The sequence below is a fragment of the Centropristis striata genome, chromosome 14 (assembly GCF_030273125.1).
Source record: "Centropristis striata isolate RG_2023a ecotype Rhode Island chromosome 14, C.striata_1.0, whole genome shotgun sequence".
Taxonomy (NCBI): Eukaryota; Metazoa; Chordata; class Actinopteri; order Perciformes; family Serranidae; genus Centropristis; species Centropristis striata.
In genome coordinates, this window is record NC_081530.1 from 27,686,021 (window position 1) to 27,708,862 (window position 22,842).

At 40.4% G+C, this 22,842-nt stretch overlaps 2 protein-coding genes across 2 annotated transcripts in view; one reads left to right on the forward strand and one right to left on the reverse strand.

Annotated features, from left to right (window-relative positions):
* The first annotated feature begins 910 nt into the window (after positions 1-910).
* cfap300 (cilia and flagella associated protein 300) lies at positions 911-4,393 on the forward strand. Its single transcript, XM_059350428.1, has 7 exons — positions 911-1,069; positions 1,601-1,682; positions 2,108-2,177; positions 2,345-2,502; positions 2,591-2,763; positions 2,881-2,947; positions 4,176-4,393. Exons 1-7 carry the CDS (start codon positions 960-962, stop codon positions 4,305-4,307), a joined length of 792 nt encoding a protein of 263 aa, XP_059206411.1. The 5' UTR covers positions 911-959; the 3' UTR covers positions 4,308-4,393.
* Positions 4,394-5,631: 1,238 nt separating this feature from the next.
* The window catches only part of LOC131984780 (potassium voltage-gated channel subfamily KQT member 4), a 51,581-nt gene continuing 34,370 nt past the window's right edge, over positions 5,632-22,842 (reverse strand). Inside the window, exons 5-13 of the mRNA XM_059349734.1 lie at positions 22,522-22,647; positions 21,769-21,879; positions 21,562-21,657; positions 21,302-21,390; positions 16,170-16,399; positions 15,984-16,083; positions 11,001-11,132; positions 9,962-10,100; positions 5,632-9,127 (exon numbers count right to left, since the gene is read on the reverse strand). Coding sequence (XP_059205717.1) covers positions 8,930-9,127; positions 9,962-10,100; positions 11,001-11,132; positions 15,984-16,083; positions 16,170-16,399; positions 21,302-21,390; positions 21,562-21,657; positions 21,769-21,879; positions 22,522-22,647 — 1,221 coding nt within the window. The 3' untranslated portion in view covers positions 5,632-8,929. The remainder of the gene's footprint in view (positions 9,128-9,961; positions 10,101-11,000; positions 11,133-15,983; positions 16,084-16,169; positions 16,400-21,301; positions 21,391-21,561; positions 21,658-21,768; positions 21,880-22,521; positions 22,648-22,842) is intronic.

A 22,842-nucleotide genomic window follows, 5' to 3' on the forward strand; every position in this document is an offset into this window, starting at 1 on the left:
CTTTTCTTTTTCTTTTGACAAAATATTCTCATATCAAGGTGCACTTATTACCACCTGCTTACTGTGGCTTACTTATGCAATACTAGACTGTATTTAAGTCTGCATTTTTTTGAGTCTATATAATTTCTATAATGTGTGTGTGTGTGTGTGTGTGTGTGTGTGTGTGTGTGTGTGTGTGTGTGTGTGTGTGTGTGTGTGTGTGTGTGTGTGTATTTCTGTTTCCGATTCTAGTCTTTCTTGTCCAGAATAAACTCAATCTTGAGTTGAGATTGTGAGCCAAAGGCATTTTCTTGGATCAAATGTGATTTCCTTATATCTGAACAGCTTATTTTCCCTTTAAAAACAGGGAAAACTTTAAGACTGAGAGAAAAAACAAATCCAGTGGTGGAATATACATTTAAAAAAAGTACATAAGTAAAAATTTCTGACTCCTTTGCCTCCACAGAATGAATCAGATATAAAACACTGCAGAGAGCTGCAGCTGTGTGTTTCTAAGCAGGACAAGGATGCTCTCTGGTGGCTGAGGATATGTCGCCTGTCCCACTAGAGGTAAACGATTATTCACCCTTGTAGATGGAGATAAATCGATACATTTTAAACAATGAATTAATACTATATAATACAAACTTATGAGAACAATGACAGAACATTCACTAAAGTAAAAGTGAAATAGCTTAGCTACCTTAGCTTTTGTGTTTTGCCACAAGTCGGGACGTAAACTAGCGTCTGTTGTCAGGGCAACAAGAACGCGAATCTTCTGAGATGGGGTTAAAAATAAAGACCAACCACTTTGTTCTTATTTCGCGTAACCGACACTAACCGTCCACCGTGGACGCTGATTGGCTGATAGTGGGCATTCCCTCCTCTGATTGGCCCGCAAACGCCTACAACTCTGCCACTTGTTTCTAAACAGAGTGTGTACTCATTTTTTTTTTTTTGAAAGAAGAAAGAGTAAAAACATGGCAGGAGAGATATACACGTTTGAGCAAACTTTTTCTTTTAGTCCTCTACCTTCCAAGAAGCTCTCCTTCCTACAGGACCGAGACACATTATCACTGTTAATGAAATGGTAATGTATGAAGTTGAGCTAACCTGAAAAAAATCTGAAAACATCAATAGTATGTCCTTCTGTGTCCGTTAAAATAAAGTTACTGTAGCTTGTTAGTGAAGATTAGCTCCTATATGTAGCCAAATATCCTACATTTACTCAAGTAACGTTACAGTACTTAAGTATTTAAAAAAAGGCTACTTTTTACTCCACTACATTTCTCAACACTTTTAAGTTACTTTTCAGATTAAAGTTTCATCTCCTTCCTGATTGAATGTTTGTGATAAACTGAAGGATGAAGTGTTCCTTTATGTGTTGAGACATTTTTCTATTTAAGCTAAAAAATAAGCTCTAAAAACCCTCTTCGATCAGCTGGAAATTTCATCATCACAAAATACCTAAATACTTTTACTTAATTAAGGGTTTAAATTCAAAACTTTTACCTGTCGTGGAGTATTTTCACAGTATGGTACTAGTACTTTTACTATGGTTCTTAATACTTCTTCACTTCTGGTTTTATTGTGATCAAATTCATGTTTTTAATAATTTCAGGTCCATGCTGGGGAGGATTTCAGCTCAGTCATACAGCTTTGACCAGTGCTTTTACCCTTACAGCAGTGAAAAGTTTGCACTGGTAAGACACACCGTGATAAATTAAGTTACTGTTCAGAAATTACAGCATAAGTATTGATCAGTATGGAAATGAAAGTGATGCTTAGTAGAACCTAAGGTTAAAATAGAGTTTGCCTGTATTGTGAAACAAAAAAAAACATGATTAGAGACATAGTAGGAATAAAATCACTTTATTTCTTGAATTATTTGCAGCAACTACTACAAGTAAATCTTAAAAGTATGACTAATAAATAAAAGACAAAAAAACCTTGTTCTTCTACTATAGTTAATATTTCTCCCATTGTGAGAAATGGGTTCAGCCTTTGTTTTTTTAACAAGACAAATGTGATGCTAAATTACAACTTTTATTGGTTGTCTGTACTGATAAAGTGTCTTCATGTGTTCAGTTACATTTGAATGCATCTGATGTCTCTCTGTAATCCACAGTGTTTCTTCAAGGACCCCAATGTGCTGTCCGGTCTGAGAAAGATGGAGGCCGGAGCCTGGGTGCCTCTTGGTATGTCGTATCCCCCAGAAGCCTTTTATCCCTGACAGTAGGAAATTGATCTCATCTGTTGAAAAGTATTTGCAGTCAAATCTCAGTGGAATGTTTTAGACTGTGTGTGTGTGTGTGTGTGTGTGTGTGTGTGTGTGTGTGTGTGTGTGTGTGTGTGTGTGTTGTAGACAAGCCTGTAGTTTCTGTGGATGTGGAGGTGGTGCCGTGTACTCAGGTCTCCATGGAGATATTTGACCCAATCTACTCTTGTGGGATCGTGAGGCCCTCTGGACATGTAGTTAAATGCTTTCATGATGTCTACCCCGACTACGATGAGCTCAGACAGGTTACTCTCTCTTTTCCCGTCTATGTGTCTCTCTCTATATTTTCTGACATGAAATCAGTCTTCAATCAATCTTCTTCTGTTCCTCTAGATGTTGCAGGAGGAGGATTCGGAGCATTACTACGTCGTTGGTAAAAAGGAGCGAGTAGAGTTTCTGTTCCGCCTCTTCAAGCACCTGTGCTTCGGAGGAGAGCTCTGCCAGTACGAAGACGCCATCGATCCTTACATCAGCACCACGAAGAAAATCTACAAAGACCTGATCAGGTGGGCAGAATCTGGCCGTCTTTTGCTGCCATGCTTTAATACTTAAATAATTAATGCCTAGGCTATAAATACATCATGATCTAATTATAACATTTAATTCCACCCTTTGGTATGTAGTGTTCAGAGGGATCCAGAGACTAAGAACATCAGTGTCGTCTCCACAGTGCTCAAAGTCTGTGCCTATGTAAGTAACTAGTCAAATGTCTGTTTGTGCCATCGAAGTTTGCTTAAACTGGACTTCTAATTGGCTGATGATAAAAAAAACTATTGTAAGATGTCTGATGAAAGCAATTAATGGAAACATTTATGTATCAAGTTAAAGTTAAAGTCCTATTAACACAACCATTTCTTTGAAAAGACATTATACATGCAATGAGCAGTAACTGAAATGACATCCCTGTCACGTCCAAAACTGACACTAGAGAGTTACCTAGAGGGTCAGATTTTGAAGTATAGAGCCAGACTTGAGCGAGAATGTGTTGTTTGCGCACAAAGTTACAAAAACAGCAGACGCATAGCTCAAAAAAAGACAAAAAACGTAGATATAGCAAGGGAAAACACCAATCTGACAAGGCTCATTCCAAAACAAGAGTGAACCTGGGGCCAAGTTTGAGTTTACAAACCTTAAGCACCAGTTCCTGCATAGTATGCCTTTAATATCTGTTCTCATATTGATACAGTTGCCAGTTTTATTTTTAACAGTGTGGTACCACCACACCATTAGGAATCATCGTGACTGCGCTGTTTTTAAAATGCACTATCACAGACTCTGCAACCACTCAACTTTATATTATTAAGGGTGGCAAAGTTGCAATTATACTTCAGTTTACATTTCTCAGCTGTCCTTCTGTACAGGAGGCTGACTTGAATTGTCCTCATTCAGTGGCAGTTCTAGACCAATTTTACTGTGGGGGCCAAGGAGGGGCCAGTGTTTAATCAGAGGGGCACATTAAAAAAAGGCAAATATGATATTTAAGTATTCAAACCTTTATTTTAGCTTATTTAAAAATGTAATTTAAGTATATTTGGAAGACACAAATACATTGATTGAAACAATGAGACTTACAAACAATAACAAATATTTTTGTGCAAATATATATATTTTGTGCATTTTTTGTGCAAAATTACTTTTTTGTGCAGTACAGCCAGAATGATCCCTTTTTTCTATATACAAAAGCTTTTATTGCACAGTTAAACTATTATACAATGTACACATTCTGGGTCCCTTTTCTATATAATGAGATATTGTTTGAACTAAAAATAGGTGAGAATTGTTTCGTCGTTCATCATTATATATATTGATAATTTTATTATTAATTTGACACAGGGGCAGTGGCCCCTGGAGGCCCCTGTGTAGAATCGCCACTGTCCTCATTACTTACACATATAAACTGTATTATTATCCTCTGTAGGATGAGTCGGGGCGATGTTACCCCGGAAGAAGAGAGGAGGAGCAGACGTTTGCATATTTGATTGTCGACCCCTTCAAACGACACGTGACTTTATTCTACCACTGCTACGGTGTCGGAAGCTTCACACTGTGACAGCGAAGAGCTGGAGTTTGTCAGAGTCCTGTTGAACATGTGTATGTAGAAATAAGTGAGCTCAGACTGGGAGCCGTACCCAGAAATCAGTTGTGCAAAATCAATTCACAGTTTGAGTTACAAAGGGGAAGGATTCATTATATTGTTCTGTTAAAGTATGTCAGTAAATGTTTTTTAACATACATAAAATGTTCTGTCTGCCTTTAAGAGCCGTTAAGCCTTTTGCAATGTCATTGAATTTTACAATACATATCTTTAAAGGCCTTTTTTTTTTTCAAAATAAGCTTTTTTCATACCATATGAATGATGGTTTGTCATACCAAACCAGAAATCTTCACTTCAGTAGATTCAGCAAGCTCTCCAGTTTCATTCCTATTTATATTCTGAAAGTTTTTATGGGTTATTTGATTCATCTTAAATTTTTTAAATTATGGTTTTTAATTCTAAACATTCTTGATAAATTCATAACCTCATCTTTTGCTTATGAACTCTTTATATTATTTTACAAACATACATTGTTTACGTATGTCCAAATATTTTGAATTCCCCCACATCCAATCACTTAATGCAAAACTGTTTGCAAAAACATTTCAGACAAAAAAGAGAGACCAAAGTCAACATACAGTCCAAAGAGCTTTATTGAAACAAATAAATTAATAAGTTAGTCAAGTGAGCTAATTTTATCCTCAGCAGATACACGTTTCTGTATCTCTTTAAAAGATCAAATAGAGGTGTGCATAAGATTAGAAAATAAGATAAGCGCCATATTTCATCAACCAGTAGCTACATCAATTGGAATTGGAAGACTTTGTTGGCTTTAGCGTTTTGCTTTATTGCTTTGATCAGTTTCATTTAAACAACAGTTCCGATACCTAAGAGAGAGCAGTTAAAGGGCAACGAGCTGGAATGTCACATGGCAGCAAGTCAGTGAAAGATGGATGGTCATCATGGGCGTCATGAAGAAGAACAGAGTGAAAAAGAGAACGTGCAGATTGAGTCATGCATAGCATTCAGTCAGTTAGACAATCAGTTACGGTTTCTCATACTGGGTTTTCTAGACTAGCGCCCCCTAGTGGCCTCAGAGGTAGTTGTGTGGAAGCCATACGTCTCTATGTGACATGCTTGTGAAAGGACACATGCCTGCAGAGTTTTCTTGTAACGACACAAACGTCCATGCCTCCAGATCTGACTGGTGTTTAAAATACAGTAAAGGTGTCGACGCAAGGAGGTCCTGGAAGAGTTACGATGATGTGCTAAACATACAGTAATATTCTCAGAAAATATCAAAGGTTGCAGCCGTCATAAAAGACTAATACCCTAAAAATTAAATATTCAGAACAATTTTAATGGTGTTTCTTTCAAAAAAACAAAAGAGAAAAGAGCATGGCTCCTCATTTGATGCCACTATGAAACACTTCTCTTCAAAGCAGCATTAATATTTTATAGGTTTGAGACATAATATCAGTTACAGAATGAGGACATAGAAGGCACAGGTCATTTCCTTTCATGTCTTGCCTCAGGACTTTTTTCTTCTAATACTGGGTCCACCACTAACAACAACATGCAATACAGGGGTCTCACATTTTCACAAAGCTCAACATTCCAGGTGACGTGACAACACTGTTCAGTCTAATAATGCCTCTAATAAGTCTCTGCTATAGTTTAGGCCAAAGAATGAAGCTTCCTGGCATTTCTCTGTGAAATTAATGCAAAACAGCAAGCTCTGAAGTGCCAGTTTATTTCTCATGGCATCAGATCATAAGTAGACCGACCACTGAGGTACATTCACTGTGTGAAGCTTTGAATGGAAAAGTGGAGCACCTGAGTCGACTGGTTTGACTGAACAAATGAATGAGTCACTTGCAGGGACAGAAGAAATGTTTTCACTGGCCAAATACTGTACGGTGAATGTTTTCCTTGTAGTCGAAGCTGGCAGCAATTATCTGATGACGTTAAAAAAATATACATATGAGCTCTGCGAGTGTGAACCTGATCAGCTGTGTGTAGCTACAGTTGTGTCATCCATGATTAGACTTGACAAAAATGCTACATTTATTTTAAAGATCATATCTAACTGAATTAAATATATTAACTTAAATCCTACATTCACTTTACTGTAACAACCAAAATCATTTAAAAAAACATAGAATTTTGCCATTATGGGTTAAACAAAATCGAGTGCATGAACATAATTACAGTAGAGAAATCAAAACACAAAGATAAAAAGACAAAAAGGTGTTATATTTATCAAGTGCCAAAGTATTTAAGAAAAGGAAATGCTTTTGTGTGTGTGTGTGTGTGTGTGTGTGCGTGTGTGTGTGTGTATCTGTGTGTTTGCATTTGTGCACTCTCCAGTTTTGTCCACGAGCACAGTGCTGTCTGTGCATCAAACATCTTCAAGAAAGAACCAAAAAAGACAGAAGAGAGTAAAGTGGACAGACAACGATAGTCTGTAGCCATGTTTCCATTCACATACTTTTATGTGCATTTTAAGTATCACATTTAAAAAAACTGAAAACATTTTATGCTTGCTCAAGGTGTTTTTTGTGATTTTTCCAAATAAGTTCTGCCATAGAAAGCATTTAGCTTAAATGACTGAACAGCTGGCTTGTCAGCCTTTTCCTAGAAAAAATATTTTTTTTCTTTCTCCGAAACACAATAAACATGGCCAGTACTAGCTGACATGAAAGAACAATTAAAACTTGCCCAATCGCACCAAATCCTGGAGACCTCTCTCTATTTTTCTCTCATAAATGGGTAAGATAAAAGGGTTATAACTGCAGTCTTGCAGGCTACACAACACGCCCCCTGAGAAAACTGGTACTACATACTTAATTTAATACAAACCATTATTTTTTTTCCTTAACCTAACAAAGTAGTTTTGGTGCCTAAACCTTACAAAACTATGACTGATTAAAGGGTGTTTGATGGAGTGGGCATGTCCTGTAGCACCGTGCACCTGCTGTACCTGCACCTGTTTGCACCGGCTTCTCTGTTTACTGGTGGATTACAGCCATGTACCCTATTGGACAACGTCTTATGAAACTGCACTGTATCCTAGTTTATTTACTCCAAACCAGTTGATTGAAATTGGCCTGGTTTTCTTTTTAGAGACATTTCAAAAGTACGCTTAAAATCCGCCTCACAATTGAATGGAAACACGGCTAGAAACACCTGTTGGTGCACCCTGTCAGTCAGTCTGTCTGTCTGTAGTGAAGCTGTAAGGCTCGAACCATTTCCTAAGACACGTGCATTCATGAGGATAACGGCCTTAAATTCATGCGTTAGACCTGGACGCCTTACAGGTTGCTCATTGTTTAAAACTGGCCAAAAAAGTTTCTACATCATCTCCACAGCTGCTGGCTGCAAGATCACATGCCATCTGATGAGTGTAAGAGTGAGAACTGTCCTCCTGTAAGAAAGGTGGTGGAGTATTACTGACACGGTAAACCTGACCTGAGGCTAGATGTTAGTGATGAGTGATGAGCAGTGCAGAAAAACATGACATAAGTTGTGACTGAGGACCGGTGAGGTTTTATCTACAGTAACATGCATGACTGAGGGGGGCTGGGCTGCAAGACAGAGAGGTTTAAAGGGTTAAAAACACAAAGATATCGAATTACTCAAGGAGATACCTTTGAAACATTGCAAAGAAGGGATTTTGGATGATATTTTGGCTCTATTAAATCCAAAACAAGTAGGCACATTCCTCACTTGAATGCCAGCCAAACGGGGAATAACATCTTGGGTGTTTTTGCAAGTGGGCTCGATGGAGACAGAACATCTGAGAGAGGGAATGGAGATGAAAACAACGTACAGTTCACATCAGTCACTCCAACACATTCTTCCAGCTCTGGTTTCATGTGATGTTTGGGCAATTAAAGCAGGATTTATACATTTAAAACTCCCTTGTTTGGGTGGGAAGGTGTACCGTGGTGCTTTGGCCAGGTCCGAGGGAGCTGATTATTTCTGTGTTAACCGTTTGTCTAGTGGTGTGAAATTTGCCGGTAGGATCCATTACATTCATCATCACATCCACACTAAGGTACAGAAAAAATGACTGGCGTGGCACTTGCAGCACTGTTTATGTCAACTGAGTCAGCAAACTCTCAAGATTCAAGCAGCCAAGAAAAAAAGAAATGACGATGACGGGGAAGGAGAAAAAAAGACAAGATTTCTCCAAAGATTTACAAAAATTTTGAGTCTGAATATCTACAGTTTGAAGCTTTAAAGGACGCATAGATATATAGCATGAGGTGAGTGGGTGAAAGTGGTTCAGTAGTCAAGTCATAGTTCACGTGTCCTCTCTTCGTCTCCATCCTCATCTAGTGGATTGAGAGGCGTGTGCGGTGAGCAGCTTTGGCTGAGGCTCCCTGTCAGGTGGAGCCATCTGGTGGCCTTTTGTCTGTATGAGCTCTGGGAACAAATTCACTGAGGGAAGAAAGAGGTGAGGATGCAGATCTCAGATGGAAGGGTAAAAATCATCCCGGACAGATATGAAATGATTGATGGCGTTAAGGTCGGGCTGCTCGCAGTGAGGACTCAGCCGCAGGAAGACGTACTGTACTGTAAAGGGTTTCGTGTCTGTGTTTCGAACAGCCCAGAGACTGCTCGGCTCATTGTCATTCCAAGTTGCCGCTCTCAGAGATGTTGAGTGTGTTAGCGGAGGGGAAGAGGTCTCTTTGGTCCGTGGGGCTGTGGTAGTCAGACGTCAGGTCGGGGTCCAGGAGGGAGGACAGGGTAAAGTGAGACGAGCCTTTCTTTAGGCACTGGGAGTAGAAGTTGAGCAGGAGGTCCAGCTTGTTCTCTATCGACTGAACCTGAACAAACACACACAGACTGGATGTGTCAAGTTTCTTTAGCACGCTACTGCATCAGCCTCTCTAATGAGATGGAGGTGTCATTTACACTGAGCACACCTGGGACATGTTCCTGCCACTTTCAGAAATGGCGGATTTAGTCCACATTCACTTTGAAAAGCATAATTTCTTAAAAATGAAAAAGTTTGCCCCATGAATTTCAACTAATAAATAAGAATGCTTCGATAAAGGTTTATTTGCATAATAAGAAAATATACAATGTAATGTAAATCAAACCTACCGTAATCAACCACTTTAACCTCATACCAACCCCCCAACCACTAAATGTATTTATAATTAAATATTGTTTGTTTTTATATTTTGCTATTATTGTTTCATGTTTGTTATTTTATGATATGTTAGCTACTTGTCTTGCATCTTGTTCTGAACCTGTTTTTGTAATTTGTGAGTTGCACTTTAGGTTCATCTATTTGGGTAGCAGAGATGATGAATTCCCTCTTATCTGTTATCTCTTATGTCCAAAGTTGAGTGAGTATACTAACATTGGAAAACTTCCAAATTTGTAAGCAACAACATATCTCATGAGTCTGTTCAATTTTCTTAGGGGCTGCAGTAAAGAAAAGAAAGCCCTCTGTGTGAGTTGAACAGAGACTTCAGCTCTGAAATGCTAAATTACTTAATTTCCTGCTCTCATTATCTTGCACTTCCTGTACGTCTCATGGCAGCTTTTTTTAGATGTACCAGAGTAAAAACAATCCATTGAGATTTTGCAGCTGGTTCACATATTTATACACAGTTCCACAAATGCTTTATAAACTAAACCTCCTCTGTTACCTGTTTCTCCACTTTGACTACACGTCCCATCATGCTTAGCTCGTCCAGTGGGTCCAGTTCTGGTGGGGTCTTCTCTCCCTTTTCAGGGCGCGCTTTTTTATCAGGCTGAACGGCTCCTCGCCCAATTATCTGGTCCACCCTTTCACACAAAAACAAGAGATTATAATTAATATCATGAAGAATTAGGAGCTTAACGGAATAGACTCTTTGCAGAGTAATTGTATTGTGTGAATTAGATAAGAAGATAGATTCAACTCTTGTATGTACAGTGAATATAAAGCTACACCAAGAAGTCAGTTAGCTTAGCATAGAAACAGGAAACAGGAGAAACAGCTAGCCTGGCTATAAAAGTAGCAAAAATCCACTGAAGCTCACTAATTAATTGCGATTATTAAATACAAATTGTATATCTTCTTTATGGAAGGGGTGGGGGTTGGGTGGTGTTGTTATGAACCGGACGCTCCAGCTTGAGTTGGTTGCCTATATGTAATCCCACAAATAACCCCCTGTGTGTTGTTTTTACATTCATTTTTATACTGATTAAACAAACAAGATTTTTGACCTTTTGACCAGGCTACAACACAGTTACAGGGAATTGCAGTTCTGTAAATACGAACAAACTGATTGAAAATGATTCATCAAAGAAAGTGGCTTACAAACTGATTGGGTCTAAAATTTTGCTGGAGCGATACTCACTGAGTGACATAACTAAAAAAAGACAAAGAGAGCACAAGACTTAACACACAAGGAAAGCAGGGTGATAAGACACAGGTGAAACAAATCAGATCAAGGCATCCAATCACAACAGCAGGAAGTAAAAGAAGACATTAAACATCAGGTGAGTATATTAAAATAAAATAGGAAACACTAACTCATCACATTAACTCTTGACAAGAAAGCAAATAAGTGTATTTACCAAAATATCAAACATCCTTTAACAACGCAAGTTCAAAGGCACACAATAAAGTAAAACAATACAGTTAAACAATACTTTAAATTAGTTTTAATTACAGAATTATAGATTTTTTGTGAGACATACCGCATCTGCAGGCTCTTGATTCGGCCCAGCATATCCAGGTGTCCCGCTGAGTACTGCTCTATAACGTCCTTCACATCATACGGGCGCAGCGTCTCTTTAAACTTCCTCTTGGCCACAAGGAACTTTAAGATCCTACAGAAACACACCAGAGTCACTGTTATCACCCCTCTGAGCACCTTTACAAAGCCTTACACTGCACACACACACACACACATACACGTATATATGGACGTACAGTAAACCTTTGGAAAAATGCAAGGGTAGGACAGCTATCAAACGATGGTGGGGACCCTGAGAATAACAAGATTAATTACAGTCAGAGTGACCTTATCATTCACAAACAGCCCCATAAAGAGAGCAGAGTCGCCCCCCTACTTAACCATGTGGATATATTGTGATGACGACAAATCTGCCAGAGACATTTGCTTATCAGTGCTTGCTGTTTCAGCAATTAGCAAAAATCCTCACACACCCTTCTATCAGAGCTTCCCCCTGTTACTGCTCTTTTGTCAGACATGTGAGTGGACCACAGCTGCTCCCGGCACACACACACTCATCACCAGTGAGGAATGTCGACCTACAACTACTGCACCCGGCGAACACATCACTGACAACATCCTCTGCCAGAGCCGGTCCGTTTGGGCGTCACGCAGGAGGGAGTGGAGGATGTGCACGAGATAATGGGAAGGGAGGGAAGGAAAGTTTAAGCTTGCGTGTGTGTGTGTGTGTGTGTGCGCGCGCGTGTGTGTGTGTGTGCGTTGGGTGGGTCATTCAATTCCCTTCTTATCACGTACGCGATAGGCCGCTCAGAGATGCTGGCTCCGCAGAAGGACCGGAAACACCGAATGTAAGCGAGACAAAATATACACACACAAGCTGTCATCTCGTTCTGTGATGGATTGCGCTACAAGTCAAGCTCAGTGAGAGAGAGCGGGAGGGCAAGGAGGGAGGGATTTTTTTTTTAAACGAGGAAATCCTATCTCGCACACCCAGATGACTAAGTCCACTATAATACAGCCAGTCGCCGTCACAGGAGGAAGAAAAGAAATCTCACATCAAAGGTCTGAGAGTCAGAAGATCAGAAACACTCAGCTGTTCTGAGGAAACGTCACACACATACACACAAATACAATAAAATGCCTCTGATGCACACACTCGTGGTCAGAAGTATGTACACACTAACACAACTACACACACGTGGGCTTAGCGGGAGCAAGTGAAACCTGAACTTGACAGAGGGGTCAGTCTGTGAAATCACCACTGTAACCTTTGTTGAGGTCTGCAGCGCTTGCACTTACACTTACAGCGCACAGTTCTGTGTAGTGACCCGTGCTGCAACAAAGAGGAAGAGAAGGTGTGAGGGAAGGAGAAGAGGAGCGAGAGGAGGAGGAGTGGTGGTCTACAGCTGTTGCCGTAGCAGCCGTCAGCGCACTCTTCCCCCTCACGCAGCACTCTGTATCTTGATGACTCCTGCATTTGGGGTATTTTTGCAGGCGGCCTTTTCTTATTTTGCAGGTAGATGCAGATTTTTTTGCCAGGGTGGGTCTCAGGTGTGGGTAAGAGAAAAGCTTTTGGGGGGGGACTTTTGATTTGGATCCTCCAAGGGGTTTCTTCGAAATGCTGACTCTCTTTCACGGCCGATGAAATGGCTTTCATAATACATGGTCAGGATTGAGTGTGGCCCCCTTTCCCCCCACCAGAAAACCTCCACCTACGGTGTAACTGGCAGTGGTGCAGTACAGCTTGCACGACTCACTGAAACATATTACACCTTCTTAATGTAAGGAAGGTGAGACGTAAAAACACAGCGATGATAGGAGGGACAGGAAGTGTCATCTGTGCCCCAAAATGCTTGCATAGCTAGTGCATATATTTTTGCAACTCAGCAAAGGAGGATTCCTGATAGTCTCCAATGGCAAGGTTTAATCTGTGACTTAGAAATGACTGTAATGCTGACACGAATCCTAGATGGGCCAACTAGGGTGAGCCACTGCAGGGGCAAGTCTGATTCTTCGCCAGATATGACTACCTACCTGCTAAGTGAACAAAATGTAGCGCACAAGCTCCAGTATGTGCATTCAATCATTCTTGCAGAAAATGTACAGCGTTAACATTATATGAGTTTAAAAATATCACAGCTGAAATGCAATAAAAAGTGATGACGATGACTAAAGATCAAATGGTAATAAATCGTAAGCATGTCCGTACAATTTATTTAATAAAGTAGGAGCTTCATCCGAGACTGCAAACATGCAGAAATTTTGTGTTTTATGCAGTATTGGATTTGTGCATGAAGAGAGTCACAGTACAGAGAGCACACAGAGATATCAGGCCTTGTTTAACCATCCTCTTCTTCTTCTCCTCTACACAACACAGTACGCAGCCAGGCACTGATAAACCACATGTGCCTCTCTAAAGTGAAGCCTCAGCACTAAGGCCTGCTGCGAAATTCTGTGGTTCACAAACATCAATCATGAAACTGGCCGAGGCTGCTGCATGTGTGTGTGCTAACACAGTGGAGCACCTGCTGTTTACACACCTGCACTATCTATAGGAACTCCCTCTCTTCTATTGTCTGCAGCACAGAGCAGCTGAGGTCAGAGCGATCTGCTGAGTCAATGCAAACCTGAGGAGAGGTCATATAATACCCAATCAGAGGCATAATGATATCAAACGATTATATCATGCTGCATCGCAAGCCGGGAAAAATATCTACCTGCTCCGTAGAAGAAACCTTCAGTTTAAGTCTTCTGTCTGCGTGAATATATTTAAACCTTTTACTGAATAAGTGTTGCAACTGTCGCAAATTCTCTGGTATAAAAAGTTTTGATGAAAAGCACGTATTTTGCCTTTTTGTGTTGTTTACACATCACGCCCCTGGGGTGTAGAGGCCTTTAGCACTCAGCAGCAGCATAAGAATGGGCCTACATTTCCCATCATGCCTTTAGCTGGAATGAGTAGTTTGTTAAGTTAGTTGCAAATATGACTTTTTTGATAATGTTTGTAATGCATCTTTTTAGAACACGGTAGATTGGTAATTGTCATATTTCTGCTGATTTATAGTCAAAACCATTAGTCACATTTCTTGCACTTGTGGTCGCTCCACTCATGTTTTTATTATAGAGGAGAGTGGGAATAATAATGTCAACACATCAGCTGTCAACAGCACAAATCTCACATATTTTGAAACCTAAATGTTGGAAGGTTTGCTTTTTTATGAGCATATCCATTGCTTTTTAATGATAAACCTGTAACAACAAGGCCACCAGGAGGCCCAACACAGCATTTATTTCCAGGCAGGTTTCCACTTCATTCAAGAGCTTCACAGAGTGCCTGTGGATCCACACAAACGGCGTCACACTACCGTGAAAAATGCTGCAAGGGAACATCGCTGACATCAGGGACCCGAAAGAGTCGATCTAATCCGCTCTCATCAAACCTCTCTGGAGACCAGCCTGGCCCCAACTCCAGATGTTTGCTCGCAGTTGTAGTTTTTTTCTGCCACCATCAGTGAAAAACTCTACGCTGTTACTCTGCGAGCGTGTGACGTTGTTAGTGACCCTATGGGATATCTGCACATTTCAAAACAGAAGGTTGTGTGTTTTTGCATTTTATAGATGAGTAATTACTAATTATTACAGCTGTGGTATATATTTGCCTACAGAGCATTTCTTCACACTGTCAGTGATTTATGGGGACCTAGTGTACATTTTGCTTTTCTTCATGACTGTAAGCTAAAGAGGGCTGCACCCATTCATTCACAGCGTCTAAGCACATGTTGTGTAAGGACATCCATCACTGACATAGTACAGTGTTATTACAACAAAGCTTACAGTCGATGAACTACAGGAAGAGATGACACAATGACAGCAATAAACAGCAGCGATGCTTTTAATCAATTGTTATTGCAGTTGTCCTTGTCTAAACTGTACAATATCGTTTTCTCTGTATAGTCATATTGTAGTGTGATCCTCCATCTGTGCAAATGTGTGTGTGTGTGTGTGTGTGTGTGTGTGTGTGTGTGTGTGTGTGTGTGTGTTCTCCATAGAAGGCCATCTTATCACGCCATATGACCGGCCTGAATGAGCCGGGCTTGCTGAGCGGCAAGGTCACACAAGGGAACTAACGTTGCCTGCACGAGGGCTCAGTTACCTCTCCTAAGTGGAAATTTCTACTCCATCAGCTGAATCTGCACACGCCAGCGTCTAAATTGAGGAGTAGCAGCATGTTCGTCAATTAATGCAGGCTGTTTAAGTGCACGTCTGAATACACATGCATGGGCTGTTCATCTGACCAAAGTGACCTTATTTTAGCAAAGCCTGGGGGCAACTCCAGCTGACACGATAAGGGGGATGTTTACCTGGAAATACAGACTTTTACGGCATTTGCTAGATCCCAAACACTGAATGGTGCTGGGTTGGTTAGGTTTTGGCATGAGGAGTGAGATTGGTTAAGGTTAGGGTAAGAATATCAGGACAGGCCAATCAGAGGCAGAGCAGCGCGGGTCACCAATACTTAGGGGGGGTTTGGTACAGGTAAAAATATATAATGCCAATTTCATGTTCATTTATGTGAGGGTTTTCTATTCTGTCTCTGATTAAATACAACTTATTAATGAACATTTATGTCACATTGTTATTTCCTGCATTGTCTCTCTTTGTAAAAAATGAAAAGAAAGAAAGAAAAAATAAATTAAAAAGGAAAAAAAATCATTTTAGTGCACTTACAGAACAAGGAATTATCTAAAAATGTCATTAATTGACCTGATTTATAGGCTGACTGATAATTTGGTCTATCACAAACAATTTATTATTATTATAATAATAACTACTGTATTGTTATCATCTGTTTAGACACCAGCATCTCTGTATGCATGTCCACAGAGGGAAATCTAGTCGCAATATTTATTTTGTTAATGTGTTTATTTAAATGTTTTCTTGTGCCATATGGCAAGCTTTTCTACAATAAAATGGCAGGACTCACCTGACAGCCCGTATTAGTGTCTTCACTGCTGGGATAACCTCCTCCATGGCCACGTCACAATATGGCTTGTCTTCCACACTGTCCTCCCCGACCCCCTCCACTGAGCCAGGACAGAGGGAGACATTTATCATGCAGGAACAATCCTTGTGAGTGTAAAGCGTTTGGATATGTGTGCGTGTTGCCTACCATCAACAGGTGGACGTGGTTTGAGGCGAAGGGATGTGCGAAAGCGTGTGCGGTCGTTAAAGCTCCAGCTCTTCTGGACCTTCCCCGGGCTGGTAGCCTCGGGGACGTTCTCCTGGCTGGGAGAGCGGCGGACCCCGGAGCCCGGGGGCAGCGGGGACGCCTTGTTTCTAATAGATTGGGATGATCTGGAATTGTTCATCCTGATCCGATCCCGGAAGCCCATTTTACTGCTGACAGTGAGGATAAAATAGTCAAACACCTGAAGTAACTGTTTCCTTTCTTGGATCACAATAGGTTTTTCTCAATGATCACCATGCCTTTGACCTTAATGGAAAACTAAGCTAAGAGTTAAGGGGAGCAGCAGAACAGCAGCTTGTCAGAAAAGAGTTAGTTAGTAAAAGTGACACAACGAAATATGGCCTCTGATTTTTACAGGAATCATCAGTCAACAAACAGACAAAACAGGGACACAAACAGACATTTATATTGTGTGTCAGCGAAGGACAGACTAGCTGACTTATCATGGAGGCAGTTTGACCACAGGGACCACCTAATATTGCTAAAAACTGATTCTTGCCCTGAGGATTTGCTTATTTAATGTGCCTATCATAGCACCTGATTCAGCAAAATCAGACTGAAACCTGATTCAAGACTTGCAGTAGTGCTGGGACGGCGGAAAATGTTCCACCTACCATCAGAATAAAGACATGCTTCCTTAATCCCTTCAGCAAAGTGAATAAGCATCAGAATACGGGCTTCAAAGCGCAGCCATACAGAAGGTGTCTCATTAAGTGCTCCATACCACTCACAACAACCAGTATGTGAGGTCATCTATTTACAGGAGGAAAGCTATTTGGCGGCCATTCCATCCGACTGACTCCTAACGCTGCTGTAATAGCATGCTCTTGAGACCACTCCTCCTCTGCAGCCACTTACATGTTAGACACTGTCACGGATCCATAAGGCAATGCAAACGTCATGCACCACAGAGCAATTCCAGCCCAGTCGTTCACCCCCACATTTTTTTACGATGATATACTCTTTGTTGTGCGTGTGTTATAGCCGTCCATTTAAATTAAAATTTAAATAGTTAAGGGGGGGGCTAGTGGAAACAGCATTTCACACAAGCAAGCTGAAATGCTTCAGGTAGCCTGCAGGAAATGGGGGGAAGATAGAGTGAAAGAGCTTTGCATGCTGTTGAGAGAGCAAGTTAATGATTTGGATGCATTCAGGACCATAAACTTCACTGAATATTTTCCAAAACATTGACAGAATATATCGCATGCAAACAGAATCATTTTAGCACTTAAAAACCTTTTAAAAATACAGCACAGACATACTGATTTTGTTGAAAGGTTACATGGGTAATCTAAAATATGAAAGCATGCTGAATCATTTAAAACTTCTCTCCAAGAAGACACAATAAATGAGCCAAACAACTGAATTGAAAACATAAAGCAAGTCAAGAGCGGGGCATTTCTTTTGACTTCAGCTCCAATGGGTAAATAGTTGTTGCTTATTTCTCAATGAATATTTTATTTCCTTTAGAGCCCGACCGATATGGGATGAAAAAAAAAAGGCATTTTCTATGTTGAATTTCCACCAGTTTTGCACTGATATGACTATGCAAAGGTACTCAGAAGATTGCAAATAACTTAATTAAAGAATATTTAACATTACTTTACATTTTACATACATATTGCATTGTCAATGTATTCTAGAAATGAACACTGAGAAATTATAGAAAAAATAAAAATAGCTAAATAAACATTAGTACTTACTATATGTTAAGGGTTCAGAAAACTGCAGCCCATTCAAATAAAGAATAAATATAAAGAAAATAAATATATAGATAAACAGTACCATGTTCACTATCAGTCAATTGCAGACCATTTAAATAAAGAATAAATATTAAATACGTGAAACACCATTTCTGGATTTCTTTCCTTCATTATATGTATAATAATAATTAAAAATTAAAAAAAAACCTTTCAAATAATATCAGTCAGGCTCTAATTTTCTCATTTCATCAGAGACATTTGATGAAACATTTGTTTTTGTCACATTGTCATAAACCATGACCAGGACTTCTGTTGTGTTTTCAACACATGGTTTATCAGGACTTTCAAGCCAAACCAAGCAAAATCAGCCCTAGTTTATCCAGCAGGAAAGTCCTAGCTGGAGAAACATCCTTTCAGGAAAGAAGAGCACAGCATTTCTTTATCGTAAAGGATTCACTCAAGTGTTTGTGGACCAGAGTATAGTGTCTGCTTGGATATGGTCGAAAAATAGGCAAGCCATTGCACCAGTCCACAAATTTTTGAGTGTTTCAGGCAAGGAGAGTGAGATGTGTGCGTTAAAGGGAGAGTAGGAGTGGTGTTATTGATTTCAGCGTGCCCCGTGCACAGGCTCGTTGCCATGGATACCTCTGCTTGCGGCCAGCGTGAATCCGGAAGAGACCCCGTTTTTTAGAAAGGAGTTGACTGAGGAGACACACAAGGCAGAGGGAGAGTGGGTGAGGGGAAGACAGGAGTGGAAGAAGGAGGGAAGGGGGGAGGGAGGGAGGAGGACGAGAAGTTCTGGGACACAATGTGGTTAACCAGTGAGGAAGAAACGTAGTGTAGGAAAAACCAGGGAGAGAGGGAGAGGAAGACGATCTCAATATTCCAAACAGCCCGTTCTCTTCCTGATCTTACCCAAAGCTGCAACATGTACTTCTGAGAGGCAGTTTTGGATTATGGAGACGTTGTTAGTGAGAAGTGAGGGGGCGTGTTTGAACCAGTAGCATCATGCAAAGGTAGTGGGCGATGTTTTCACCTGAGTATATTCATCAAGACAGCCCATTAAACATCATGGTGAGACAGCAGCTCCTCAAATCCAAGACATTTCTACCAGCAGAACTTGTATTAGTCAGGTGCTTCTCTCATCCAATGCATGCATAGGTCTGATAAATACAATGTACAGAGCCCTTTGATAATTGGGCTTTTATTTAAGCCAAAGAAGTTAAGAATCGAATGCAGCAAATCCTCTAACTACGAGACTTCTTTAACCCACAAGCGCAGCTCATGACTTGAACAACAAACCTGCATGGAACTTCTGCCTTCCTGAGAACAGATGAAGGATGGAGGATGGATGGCATGGAAAAGATACGATGGAAATAAAGGGAAAGAAAGAGAAGGACAGGAAGAGGCAACCAGTGAGTGAACAGCTGGAGGCAGAGGAGATGGCAAGAGTATGAGCTAAGCAGACAAAGATGCAGAGAAGCAAAGGGGGGCCTGGAACACAGTGGTCTCAGATCAGCATTAGTGAAACATTGTTAGATAACCCAACACGCCCATGCAGAAAGCTCCGGAAGCAGCTTTGAGCACCTGTTGAATGTATTCTTGTGTGAGTTACTGTTTTGATTGTGTTTGGGTGTTGAGGAGGACTTTCAGCCACCTGTCTGGATGTACTGTGAGGCTGTGAGACGTGGCGGGGTGCGTACCTGTCCCCTGACAGGTAGGGGGAGCTGTAGGGCCGCAGCCCAGACAGCAGCGTGTGGTAGGAGTTGTGGAGAACCTTCTTGGTGTTACGCTGTCGCTGCTGGAGGTGACTGAACAGGAGCGTCAGTTCTCTGACACCCCCACGTGCAAAAATAAACACAAAAAAAAAACATGGCAAATGAACAAAAAACAACAAAATATGGAAAAACTCACAAAAAGGCCAAATCATTGGTCCAAACGCTCAAAAGAAGAGGGATACTTGAGAGAAATAATGAGAAAATTTGTCATTTAAAATATTGCAATGTGAAAGTTTTGACTAAAATAATTATTTCTATTCAAGTTTCTCATGTTCCCCTCCTTTTAAGCAAATAAAAATTAGTCAAATTAATACATAAATGCAAAATATAAGAAACCACTGCGTAGAACAAAAGTAATGAAAATGTAATTGACTTGTGGTGGCAGAAGCTTATTAAAGCACTGGGTCATAATTCAATTTAATGTAATTGTTTTACAATGGGATGAAAACCACATTCCTTTTTACTTAAAGGCACAATGAGTAGGACTTGTCTCTTATGTTTAGTTAAAACAACATTCAAAGTTAGCTGCAGCTCAAAGACAAAGTCAAAAAGCTCTAATTCGCAATTAGCGAATAAGCAAAATTAGCGACCATCAAGCTAGCTTGCAAATTGTTGTAGTTTTTGTGTCAAAACCAGAGAATTTTCCAGAATTCATTAGCTTCCGACTCAAATGACAATGATTACAGCGATGTGCTGTAGTTATGATTTTGTTGCCAATGTGACTGACATTCTGATTTGTTCTTTCAGATCCGACTTGAGATTTTTTTTTCTGATGAAATCTGAACTGATAGATTCTCAAACTCCTTCAAATATTCTGGCTTCAGCAGTACCCTAACAGATGCTTTGTTGAAGAATTTTTTCCCTGTCAATATGTGCTTCCCAACTACCTAACAAAGCTTAACCATGGAAGGTGAACTATGGCAAACATCATTTTAACAAAATACTGACACGACATGTTTCGTAAAACCTTGTGTGCTGTAAAACGCGGTTTATGAGCGTTGATTAACTGTCTCAAGACCTAACGAAAATCAAATAAACATTCATTAGTTACAAACTGATATTCAGCTCAACCTTCACCAAAAAACATGGGCATATTCAATAAACACGCTCTATTTGTGTGTTCATGCAAAACTCAAAACTCCCCAAATGCTGCAAAATTTGAAAATACAGGAAGAAGACAGGATATCTGCAGATTCAGACGGTGTCACACACTTCTAGTCGGTCATAAGTGATGATTCAGAGTTCAGATTCAGATTACTTGTATGAGTTGCTACTTTTTAAAATTGTATTTAGGAAAATCCTACTTATTGTGCCTTTAAACCACCACTGCATACATTTAACTGAATAGGGTTCTCCAAAAGGTCGCATTTCTGATATGTGCTTTGTTTTCATAATAATATGAATGTACGAGCAGGGGCAAAACAACATTAATTATTGTACTTTCGTGATGCAACTCTTAAATCTCTGTCTGCATCTATTACAAGAGGTCAAACAAATGATGGAAGACAACCACATAATTTCTGATGGTTGAATCCATTCAGTGTTCAGCATGTAGACTGATCCGAGGACCTACCTGAACGAAGGTAACATGCTGTCATAGAAGTACCATGTAGCAGTCAGGTAAGAGTGTTTAGCATCTGTAGAGTAGAGACGCCATGCAGCCTAAACGAGACACAAATATACAGAAATATAAAAAAGTTACGTTTTTTTAAGTTTCAGGAACAAAACCAGCTTCTTTCAATAATTCTCTGTCCCACTCATACTGTCTCAGCCCTATATATGTGTGTGTAACCCTAAACACCATATTGAAACATCTATCATTGGGGTTATTACCTGTATCAGGTTGGCAGCAGGCATCCTCCTCTTCTCAAAGTGCTTCTGCCGGTGCTGCTCTTGTACCTTCAAGGCAAAGCCCGACCCTAGAATTCCCTGAGGGTCAGAGGTTGGATCAAAGCCAGGTGAGCAGCTCTGAGCAGGCTGAGAGAAGCCACTCACAGGGCTGTGGGTAAATATTAAAATGTGAATGTACAGGGGACTTACAGCAGGAAGGGCAAAGAAGGAGACTCCCAGAAGAGCGAAGCCGGCAGCCAGGAGCCGTCCTTGCCAGGTACGAGGGGTCTTATCACCGTAGCCAATCGTTGTTAGAGTTATCTGGGTGTGCGAAAAAAAAACGTATGATTTCCTGATGGGTAGACTACTGAACAGGCCTACCATGGCCCCAACGTGTCCCCCCTGCCCCTCAACTACAGTGCAAAATATCACTCAAACAGACACGTACCGACGAAAAAGAAACTTAAAATGAACACAAAGAAACATAAATGACTGCGAGACACAATAAGACCAGAAGGAGACCAAGACAACTACAAAGACATGCAAAACAATAAATCGTTATAATTGTCTATGATCCTTCTCTGTGACTGTGACTCCTCTTGTTGATTCTCATATCAATACGGAGTTTATACACAAGAAAAATCAATTCTGCTCAGAAAACAATCTTCAGGGTTTTCTCTGTCTATCATTCATTTGCAACTTTCAAATATTGTAGGATAATGACCAGAAATAACCTTAAAAAATTCTAGATTATTGCTTCTATTCTATTCTATTCTATTCTATTCTATTCTATGCACTTTGGATAAACAAATACTGAACAACACTTTCTACTGTTGACACCTGAAAATCCCTCGTATTTCTTGTCTCTCTGTTGTTGTTGAAAAGACTATTTTGATGATAAAAGTGAAATATTATTATTCAGCCACAGAAATCCTGTGTGCTGGTGTGTGTCGTAGTACTCACAGTCCCCCACCAGAGGGAGTCTGCATAGGTGTTGAATTCTACGTTGACGTCTTTCTCTGCCAGGTAGACGAGGAAGGAGGCAAAGATCAGGACCAGGAAACCTATGTACCAGGCTGTAATCAACTCCTGAGAGAGGGAGAGACACACACACACACACACACACACACACACACAGGAAGAATCACCTGTCAGCAGCAGCATCTTAACCATCATAATCCCTGCTGTCATTACCATATCACTATTATCATTATTGGCTAAATTCCCGTCATCATCACATTTGGCGTCCACTCTTGACTTGGCTGCATAGCCCCGCTCAGACAG

Excerpts from the sequence above, each read along its gene's own strand:
- cfap300 (XM_059350428.1), top strand. The coding sequence starts at position 960 with ATGGCAGGAGAGATATACACGTTTGAGCAAACTTTTTCTTTTAGTCCT. Across the intron at positions 1,683-2,107 it reads GCAGTGAAAAGTTTGCACTG|TGTTTCTTCAAGGACCCCAA; the intron begins GTAAGACACACC and ends TGTAATCCACAG. Across the intron at positions 2,178-2,344 it reads CGGAGCCTGGGTGCCTCTTG|ACAAGCCTGTAGTTTCTGTG; the intron begins GTATGTCGTATC and ends TGTGTGTTGTAG.